Consider the following 11,312-nt stretch of genomic DNA (forward strand, 5'->3'; position numbering starts at 1 on the left):
CCGCCGTGATATTGCTGCAATATTGCTAAAAAAAGCGGTGTAAAAGCAAACTCACTCACTCCATGATCATGGTGTCAAATGCGAGAATGCAAGCACATGATACAAATTCGACAATCAGCAGTCAGACACATGCTCAAGTCTATATTTCATATTTACCGCAACATCACACATGCGGACATTTCAATAATCAGTGTTTCGCGAGCATTCAGTTCACATCTGATTGTCAATTTATCATTATGTGAGGCGTTTAGATGGTTGTATTTCTGTGATGAAGAGATGAGAAGGCAATACATTAGTCATGGTCTGTTACAGGCTCAAATCCGTGCTGGCTCTTCAGGCATCGACCAAGAACAAACAGATAAAGGTATTCCTGTATAACACTCAGACTTGAAGAGATTCAGAATGAATGTGTATCTGTTGTGAAGGCGTTGTGTATACCAGGCCTTCAGCTATACTAACTCAGACAGACTGGAGGAACAGGGCTGTGCAACTCCTTTTTAGAAACACGCTGTATTTTGATGCAATGGTGTTAAAGGTGTAATGGTATCATTGCATTACAAGTCTATCACTGATTGTATGTTTTCAAAATTACAACAACAACAACAACAACAAAATAACACGGACATATGAAGTAGCTGGTCCCAGGCTGACATCATGTGGTGCCCTGAACAATAACTGATGTCATATCACTGTCTGTTCTCAGGATTGTTTAAGCCTGTTTATTTGGGCATTTTCATGTTAACCCAATTATAGAACTTTGAAGAATTTCCTACCAGATCAGAACTATCAGTCATGTATAATATGCAGTTGATAAATTTAGTTATTTAAATAGCCATAATTTTTGTGTTCCTCTGAATTTTCTGTCCATTATTAAATTGTGTAAGACGTCATTTTGTGTCCAGTGAAATTTAGATTGTCATTTCACGTTTCAGAATCAAATTTTCTCGTAAGGTCATAATCTTTAATTTGACTTATTTTCCATGTCAGAACAAAAATACTGTTGAATTCCATGTGGCAAGATGGAAAATTGTTACAGCCTGTTCAAAATGTAGCGTATCAGATTATCCTACGATGTTGTATTTTCCAGACATATCTCCTCTCCACCGGCCAATGTCGATGTCTGACACGGACCTCATGGAAGCTGACCACATCCAGCTGTCCACCTACAGCAGTCTCGAGAGTGTCCGCAGCGGTCAGTCCGACGAGCTGACCGACCTCCAGAAAACGCTACTGAAGCGGGGAGTGTTCTTGGTATGCCTGCTCATGGTTTTGGCGATGGGCATCATCATTGACCGCGTGCTGTCCCATCTCAACAACCACACCAACTGTTTCCTTATACTGGGAAAAGATTTGAATTTGACGCTTATCTATCGCGATCTCCATAGCAACCAGACGATGCGGAACCTTACTCTGGACGAGGTGCAGTTCCTGAACACGACGTACTGGTTCGAGAGAGAGCATCATGGAAATGCCACTTTTACGTATTGTAATGGGTTTATTTCAGAAAGACCGGATCCATCGGCAATGGTTTTAAATATGTCGTCTTATTTGTTCAACTTTCACCCCAGGATGCCCCATAGGCCAGTGTTTTAGTTGGGCGATGAAGCCATGAACATGTATCAAGTTGTATGTGTCTTTAAGTGGACAACAGCAGTATTTTCCAAGAATGACGATAGATTTCCTGTTTCTTTGAACTGTTAAAAATGGATGCAAAATTACCTCTGAAACTTGTTTTAGATGTAGCACATCTGTAGAATACCTTCAGAGGTCCTGGTGATGATTTCTATGGCCCATTCCACATCTTTGCACTAATATTGTTGTAAGCCTATCTTATATTGAGGGAGTTATGATTATCTAAGTGCTAACATCGCTTTGTGTGATGGGGCTGTGGTCAAAATAGGCCCCTATTACCCTGGTTCTAAGAGTAAGAGAGGTGGTTTGGTAGAGTAGTGGTTGAAACATTTGCTTTTCACACCTTGGACAAGGGTTTGATTCCCACTTGAGTACAATCTGTTAAACCTGTTATAGTGTTTGCATGATATTGCTGGAATATTGCTAAAAGCATGTTAAACTCTCTTTAAGAGAAAGCTCTGGCCGTATTGGATCAGTGAAGTATCAGCTAACTGATCATGTGTCGTTACCTGACCACCTGATTGGTGCTGATACTATCGACCACTGGTCCACCTGGCCATGATGAGGTTGGAATAGTGCTGGCATTGGCGTAAAACAACATTCACTCATTCCTTATTAGAGTGGGGGCGGTGGGGTAGTCTAGTGGTTAAAGCGTTCGCTCGTCACGCCGAAGACCCGGGTTCGAATCCCCACATGGGTACATTGTGTGAAGCTCATTTCTGGTGTCCCCCGCCGTGATATTGCTGGAATATTGCTAAAAGCGGCGTAAAACCAAACTCACTCACTCACTCACTCACTTATTAGAGTGCCATTTCGCTATTTACAACCTGCACTGGTGCATGTTAATAATGGCCAGTGCAGGTTACCTTTAGTAACAGGTTGCACTTGGTGCAGGTAACAAGAAATCTTCCAGTATCTTACACCTGTCATCATGCGTCTTAATTGGGAAGTGAGTTTCTGTAAGTAAATTGTTTCTCTCCACATGACTTGTTACAAGCAACAACATTTGTGTACTCATAAATCAGTTACATAGAAGTAATTATATGGTTGATATTTATAAGCAAAGGTAAGGCAAAATGGAAAAAGAATCCTTAATCATTTATCATCAAGGGGTCAGGTTCTGTTGAATGTATCTGATACTGAGTACATGTTATGAAAACTGCTAGGCAAATATTTATGTTACTTTTTAGAACCAGTGACATTATTTTATGGTGCAACCATAATTTTTATGGTGCAGCCAAACCTAAAAGCAAGGTTTACTTAATGGTTTATTCTCACTGGTGTCTTTTTAAAGTGAGCTTTTTGTCTGTCTTCTACTGTTTGTTCATTTGTTCTCAGTGATGTTTATTTGCTTGTGCTGCCATTATAACAAGGTGTAGTCCCCCTTTAAGAAATGTACCAACCATAATCTTTTCTGTAGTCAGGTTTTACAATGGCTGCTTTTATGTTTTATAAGTCATTGTGAGCTGATGATTATGTCAATGTTCAGTATTATTAGCTGAGAAAATCAAACACACTATGAAGTTTATTTTATACAGATATTTTAATTAGATATACAGTTACACTTATATTTCTTTATTTTTGTTTTGTTTTATGAACTTTGTTGTTACAATTTAGCTTACATTAGTAAGCATGATTGCACATATTAGATAAATTCATCCATTGATCAGTACAAAGGTGCTTGTTGAACAAATTTGTCACATGAATTAGTATAATGTAATTCAATGCATTCAAGCAAAAGGAAATATCACTATATTCCTTACATAGTCATGTTCACTATGATTTGATAAAAACCTCAGCTTGAAGATCAGTAATTTATTCCCATAAACAATGATGAAAATTCTGAATTGGTTTAATTCATCCTCTTTCATCATTAAAGAGAACTGGGAACAGGAACGAAGGTGGTGATCAGGTCTCGAGTGCATGATTTGCTATCCAGAGTTACCTCCCCTAACCACACCAAGCCCTACATAATTAAGCTGTAGTTTGTGTTTCTGGTAGAAGCTGTAGTGTGTGGGTTTCTGGGCGTGGTTTGGATGAAGAGCCTGCTGCTTCATTTTACGCTTTCTTTCCACTTTCGGTGCAAGAATATTAAATTTGTTTTATTATTTATTGTTATTTTTGACACAACCATACAATGGAATATGCCATCGATGAGGGAATCAGCCATTTTATCTGAGGCACATCGTGAATATATTACATAGATCTTATGCAGGTCCTAGAGAATTAGGGCCACCCATACCTTACCATGGTCGTAGTGCTGGAGCAAGGGACTAAAAATGTATAGTTTTGCCTTGAAAAGTCTGTCATCAGTGACCTGTTGTCTAAAGGACTGTGACAAGCACCTTCTGTGGTCAGGAAAGTTCTGTGCAGTGGTCAAGGTAAACCAAGCGTATTTTATATACCATATTTTCTTGAGTTCAGTGCACACCCATGTATAATGCACACACACCTCAGTATTTTGTTAAAAATAGGTTTTAAGTTAAGTAATAGGTGCAGATGAACAACTGTATATAACTACAAGGTGAGGTGAAATTGGGTTTAACGTCGTGCTTGAGAATATTTCGCTCATATGACGATGTGCATGCGTGTGTATGTGTAGGTACGGCTGCTTGAACTAGCCCAGACTTAGCTGGTTTTATAGTGCTAGCTCACTGAGATACCATGCCGCAGTGAAGCATGAATACCCCACTCAGACACATTATACTGACTCCGAGCCGACCAGTCCTTGTTGTACCCAATAATGCCGAGAGCCAGGCAGGGACCAACAAGTATCATATTTTAACGTCTTTTGGTATGACGCGGTTGGGGATGGAACCCGCGACCTTCCACTCTCCGGGCGGACGCTCTAACCACTACACCATGGAGGCGGTCATATAACTAGAAAGTGAATTACATAAATAAATTGCATATTTAATTACTTATTTGTTGACATGGTAGTGCTGGTGTTACATGCTCATAGTAAAACTATGCTTTGGGATAGAAAAACATAAGTTTCATCATGGTGTGTATAATGAGCACACCCTCTAAAAATCTGTGGAAGATGCGATGGCTGAGTGGGTTAGACGGCTGACTTTGTGTGCTGGTGATTAGGTGCCTGACACTAGGGATGTGGGTTCGAATCCTGGATGGGACTCAACCCGACAAAATATTAGAATCTGTACTTTCCTGAAAAAGTGTACTCCCAAATGTAACATGTTACATTTGACCACTTTGTAAATTGCACTGTGTATTCATGGCTGTGTTTTGGTGAAGAATAAGTGTGCACATTTCTCAAGAAAACATGGTACTTTCTGTGATTGTCTTAAGAGTATGTCAGTACTTTCACATGCAATTTTAGATCTCACTATTATGTTGTTATGAATCGTTGTGTACATAGATGTATGCTGGATAATTATGCGCCTCGTCAGTACAGGGTGCGTCCTACACCAACTGTGCAGGTGTTTTGTAAGTTTATACTATTTCTTTGGTGACGTGTAGAATTACAGTCAGTCAGTTGGAAACTAGGAGTCCACTATTGCTCAAGTGACACTGTTAAGTGAACCATATTAATGTGTGGATATAAGTTGATGTTGTGGGGCTGTTCAGAATAGCAGAATGTTGTTTGTGAGACTTTCACAGATGTCCTTAGCAATGCATAGACACCAATGCCCAGTCATGTTGAGTTATTATAACAAGCTCATTAAACCAAGTGGCCATTTACTCGGAGAGATCTTGGTGCTATGGCAATTGTAACTTCCTTACTTCATCATAGACTTAACATACTAGTAGTCTTAGTGCTAAGATAACTTTGTGCAAGTGGCCATGAATAACTGTTAGGTCCAAACTCAGACAGTTATGACATCAGGACCCGATTTCTCGAAACAAACTTAAATCTGAGTTTTGACTTAAGTATGAGTTTTTACTCAAATTTGAGAAACCGCAGGAAAATGCATTTCCCAGAACGAACTGAAATCCATATCAAACTCAAACATGGTAGACAATTTGTGTTTGGTGGATAGATTACGTAAGTTGTTTGGGCTTTTTTATTTTAAATATGCTGTTGAGTTAAAATTTCAGCTGTTTCAAAATTGTCAAACTCAGTTTGAAATTTGAGTAAAACTGATGTTTGTTTCGAGAAATCGGGGCCAGGTAACAAAGTACTACAAGAATGCCAAATATCGGGCAAACCAAGTGCAGTATGTGCAAGAACTCGGCAACAGCCCTACTTTAACAAAGACTCATGCAGTAAGATGCTTGTTACTTGCATACGTTAAAATATATTCATGATAGTTGAATATATACTTTTGACTTCAGTTCACTGACTTATGATAGTCATATCTCTTAGATATTTCTGTCTCCAGTACTTTAACATATACTATCCATCAAAAGTTTAGACTCACTTACAGCACTCACTGTATGTTATGTATATATATATATGTGGTTACATCAAAGATGAATTTCTCCCCTAACTTAGGGGAACCAGCTACAAATCTTATGCAGATGAATTGCATGAGGATCATGCATCAAATTGTTTAAAAGTATGTGCAAATATCGTGCATGTGAACAGCTGCATTTTGGTTTTGTTGGTGTAAAGTTTTGCCAATTTTCACTGAGTTTCATCATTTATTGAACTCATGACAATACCAGGTGATCTTTCCAACGTTACGAATTTGTTTTACAATACATCAGTTCATGTGTAAACAGTACCTTTAAACAGTATGGAATATTTTGCAAAATCAAGTTTAGAACAGTTGACTGAAGTAAGTGGCTACATTTACACAAGTGAGTCTAAACTTTTGATGTGTAGTATAGATTTTTAAAAATCATAGCTCTAAGTTCCTATTAATAACCATTCTTTAACATGGAGTCATTGTAGCCATTGCTCTAAGGTCAGTTGAACACTCATACTTTAACTATTTGATGGTTGTAACTCCAAATCTTTGATATTGATTCATAATAGTCTTAGTTCTCAGATGCTTGTACCTTCCATACTGTAATATACTTGTAGTGATAAGCTACTCGTAATTCCTGTACACATGAATTCATGATAGTCTTAGCATTAAGATGCTTGAATCTCCCATACTTTAAACATACATTCATGAAATTTGTAGCTGTAAAATGCTCTTAACTCCCATGGTTTATCATCAAGGCAGGATAGGTGAAGCCCTGAGATGCTTCTAAACTCCATACTAAAACACAGATTTGTGATCAGTTCTGTGATGGCTTTGTGGAATACAGCAGTTGGTTGCTTTTCACTGAGGCAGATTTTACTGTTTCACAGGGACATATTTTCATTTAGCAAACTTGATGAAGAATCTCAGAATTACCATTCCCAAATGTAGATGTTTTCATAACTGTACATTTGAAAAGGAGAGTCCTGCCTAATGTTGACTTCAGTGCCAATAATGATTAATATGAAATATTCCAGGTAACCATGGCAACCAATCACATGCTGGCAGACTGACACCATTGTCAAAAGATTGTCTTGTTGAAATAGTTTGAATATTGAAATGATATTTTTGTAATGATCCATGTCACTGCGGACCTCACACAATGTGAGCTGCATATTTTTTCATCCAAAGTTTCTAGTTTGATAAAAGAAGAAAAATAAAGTCTCACAGTCATTAATTTCTGCAAACGGTATTTGTTGCTCATGTAAAAATGAATTGTTTCTGTGCACATCCAAACAGTGGAAGATACTAAGAATGAAACTACAACTATGATAGGTTTGTTATGATATCATGTATATTTAGATAACGTAGATGTTTTCATTTTCCGCAACCAGCGGAAATGCTGTTATTAAATACCTCAGATTTAACATTGCTCAGAAGATATTGATACATATCTTTTTCATATGGATTATACAGATATATAACTTCTGTTGGCATGTTGTGATTCTGTAATGTCATGCAGGTCCTAGAATCATGAAATGTTTCTTATAGAAAACAGCATCGGTCTTCATTCTGATTCTTACAAGCTTCACATTTATGATTCACATTTTATGATTCACATTTCATGATTCACATTTAATTATTCATGTATCAAGACTAATTCATTTCAAGTTTCACATTTCAACTTGAGCCTTTGCTCCAATTTCTTATTGTTTTAGTTGTGACTAGCAGCCATATTGTGATATCCCTTTCTTGGTTGTCTAGAATGTATCCATGTGCTTCTTTATGCAAAGTGTTTGTCCCAAACTTTAGTGAACTGTACACTCATACATTATGAAACCTCAGAACCAAATATGAGGGTTGACTGAAAATTCTGAGCCTAAATCAGCTGAAATTGTGAAAGAAAGTAAGCACCATGTTTTTTCGGATTATTTAAAAAGAACAACATATGTAAATATTTTGAAAAGTGTTTACATTGTGAATTACAAGTGTACATACTGTACATGTTTGCAAAACACAGACATCCTTTACTGAGTGGAATATCAAGAAAAGCATGATTTTGTTGAATTGCATGTGTACTGTAAACGTATTATATTTCGCGCAGGTTTTATTTTCGCGCTTTTCGCGCAAAACATTTTAGCGAAAATTTATACACTGCTAATAAACCTGTCATTCATTCATACCATAACACATCAAGTTTGAAGACAGGAATCTACTAAAATGACGACTGATAGTAGCATAAAGTGATTTCCCAAAACATAATTAAATAATGAACCAAATGCCATTGCCGAATTAGCGAAAACAGCAATGTGTGTTGTGGCCGCCATGGAAATTGATGACATGACAGATCGTTTGATACAAAACAGATTACCATGAAACGACTCGGAAAGAAATAATACAGCAGTATTTTATTTATTCATTAAGATTTTATTTACCAGTACATCATGAAGCGAATAGTCACTTAACACTCAATCATCTCATTCACAACAACCCGGCGTGTTTGAAATCACAAAGAGCTTCATATACAGTAGAAGTTAGTTCGTCAGATCGTCAGAATTCAGAACATAAGACTGATGTGTTTTTCATCTCTTCCGTGAGTAAACGGATTACTGTGTACTAGTATATCGCACAGATAGGGTTTTCCTGTGAGTAAGCAATAAACGCCGCCTGACAGGTTAAGCCACTCTGTTTGTTTTCACTGCTATTAGTGGCGGCCAAAGAGACAGCTGGCAGTTCCGGCAATTACTGATTGCGCGAATAATTGACCGCGCGATGTAGTCTAAACTGTCAAATCCGCGAAAATTGCACCACGCGAAAATAAGCACGTTTACAGTATGTTATTCACAGTATAAAACAAAAGTACAAGAATCTGTACATTACTAAGAAAGTGTAATCCCAAATATAACATATGTTACATTTGACAACTTTCTAAATGGCATTGTGTAATCATAGATTTCGGCCGTAGGAGCCGTGCCAATTAACACTTATCAGAGGGGTACACAAAGCCCGCAGTCTAGACTACCAGTTGTCCAGCTTCCATTTTTGTTGAAGTTGCGGTGGCTGAGTGGGTTAGGTGGCTGACTTTGTGGCCTGGTGATTAGGTGCCTGACTCTGAGGGCATGGGTTTGAATCCCAGATGGGACTCAGCCTAACAAAAGTACAAGAATCTATACTTTACTAAGAAAGTGTAATCCCAAATATAACATATGTTACAGTATAAAACACTTGACTGAGATTGTAGGCGGTATTCCTGTTAAAGGTGCACTTCAAAAAGTAAAACCTGCCAACACCGGCACCTGTCTAATCCGACAAACTGTCCCAACCGCATAAAATTTTGGTCCTGCCATTTTACAACGATATTATGATCAATAAAACATTGTCTAATCCAGCACCTGTCTATTCTGTATTCTGGCACAACTTTCCGGTCCCAACAATAAAGAACTTGACTAGTGTAAATGGCAGCCATGTTGGAAAATGATCATCACTGTCTAATCTGGCACTCTGTCTAAACCGGCATTTTATTTCAGTCCCGTGGGGTACCGGTTTAGATAAGATTCACTGTACAACAATTATCATCTCCTGAAGTTGACACCATGGATGCTTGGATGGTTGTTTGACATGGCTTGTTCAGTTGCAGATACTTGATATGACAACATGGCTGCCAATATATTCCCCTTGTTTCAATACAGAATACCTAGTCACTTTCATGCTGCCTGTGTGTGCCAAACATGTTACTACTTCATGCCTTCAAGGATGAATTTTTGTAGTTTAACTCAGAACTTTTCAACCACCCCTTGTAGTACCCCTTTGTGTACTTTTGTGACTTTGTCCATGAGCAATCAGCAGGAATAAACCTAAAAAATATATCAAAAATATGAAAATTTGTAGATGAAGTTCTTCTGAAAATAGTTCTAAATTTTAAATCATATTAGATGGGTAATTTTCCAAATTATGCATATATCCAATTAAAGTAAGGCTGTTTATGAAGTCTTAATGATGTTATCTAACAAGTGAAAACAGGGAGAGCTGCTTATCAACACATACTTGTTAGTCTCTGAGATGATAAGTCTGGTATAACCTTGTTAGATAAATCCTAGCCTTGTTAGTCTTGAGATGACAAGTCCTATATTGGCTTGTTAGCCATGAGATGATAAGTCTGGTATAACCTTGTTAGCCATGAGATGATAAGTCTGATAAAACAGTGTTAGCCATGAGATAATAAGTCCTATATAGCCTTGTTAGTCTCTGAGATGATAAGTCTGATATAACCTTGTTAGCGATGAGATAAGTCTGATAAAACCTTGTTAGTCTTGAGATAATAAGTCCTATATAGCCTTATTAGTCTCTGAGATGATAAGTCTGGTATAACCTTGTTAGCCATGATATGTTAAGTCTGTTATTACCTTGTTAGCCATGAGATAATAAGTCCTATATAGCCTTGTTAGTCTCTGAGATGATAAGTGTTGATATAACCTTGTTAGCCATGAGATAATAAGTCCTATATAGCCTTGTTAGTCTCTGAGATGATAAGTCTGGTATAACCTTGTTAGCCATGAGATAAGTCCTACATAGCTTTGTAAGTCTTGAGATGATAAGTTCTATGTAGTCTTGTTAGCCATGAAATGATAAGTGTGGTATAACCTTGTTAGCCATGAGATGAAAAGTCCCATACAGCCTTGTTAGCCTTGAGATGATAAGGCCCATATTGGCTTGTTAATCTTGAGAGGATATATAATAACTTTGATTGTCTTAAGTCCATCTATACATATATATGTCTGAACTGTTTTACAATTATTTATGCTGTAGAATACTCAGTATACATTTTGCATGTATATGTATTGTACAGACAGTTTTATAGACTCTTCTGCAAAAACATGTTCTGGTACAGAATTTTCAGAAAATATAGACATGACATACCTGTTGATGTCTTCAAATTTCGACCCATAATTATACATGAGTCTGTATCTCTAATAGACACATACTGATACAGATGGGAAAGAAGGTACCTTAGTATAATTATGCATATGTGTCTTCTCCTCACATATAATGTTAGTCAAGATTCTCCAATTAATGGGTTGTGGTGTGTAGGTTGTGACCTGTATCTGCGCCATGTTGACTTTAGATCCAGTATTGCTTTGACATGACATGTTATGTATGGTGTTGTAAGTCTTCAGATGGTAAGTCATGTAGAGGATATGTCATTTTAGTCATTATACAGTCATGTCGGTTCAGGAGGGTGAGTGAGTGAATGAGTTTAGTTTATGCCGCCATCAGCAATATTCCAGCTACATGGTGGTGGTCTGTAAA

The 11,312-nt window shown here is 37.5% G+C and overlaps 1 protein-coding gene and 1 long non-coding RNA gene across 2 annotated transcripts in view; one reads left to right on the forward strand and one right to left on the reverse strand.

The window, feature by feature from the left end:
* The window catches only part of LOC124257759 (multidrug and toxin extrusion protein 1-like), a 43,510-nt gene extending 41,776 nt beyond the window's left edge, over positions 1–1,734 (forward strand). The window contains exons 18-19 of the mRNA XM_046691886.1: positions 313–364; positions 1,088–1,734. Of these exons, the coding sequence (XP_046547842.1) occupies positions 313–364; positions 1,088–1,593 (558 nt within the window). The 3' untranslated portion in view covers positions 1,594–1,734. The remainder of the gene's footprint in view (positions 1–312; positions 365–1,087) is intronic.
* An 8,314-nt stretch (positions 1,735–10,048) lies between these two features.
* Positions 10,049–10,904, reverse strand: LOC124257760. The gene is made up of 3 exons (XR_006893362.1): positions 10,647–10,904; positions 10,306–10,547; positions 10,049–10,083 (listed from the first exon to the last, which is right to left on the reverse strand). It is a non-coding gene; the product is annotated as an uncharacterized LOC124257760 (long non-coding RNA).
* Between the last annotated feature and the right edge of the window lie 408 nt (positions 10,905–11,312).

Source organism: Haliotis rubra, unplaced genomic scaffold (genome assembly GCF_003918875.1).
Source record: "Haliotis rubra isolate DU_JTF1 unplaced genomic scaffold, ASM391887v1 Scf671, whole genome shotgun sequence".
Taxonomy (NCBI): domain Eukaryota; kingdom Metazoa; phylum Mollusca; class Gastropoda; order Lepetellida; family Haliotidae; genus Haliotis; species Haliotis rubra.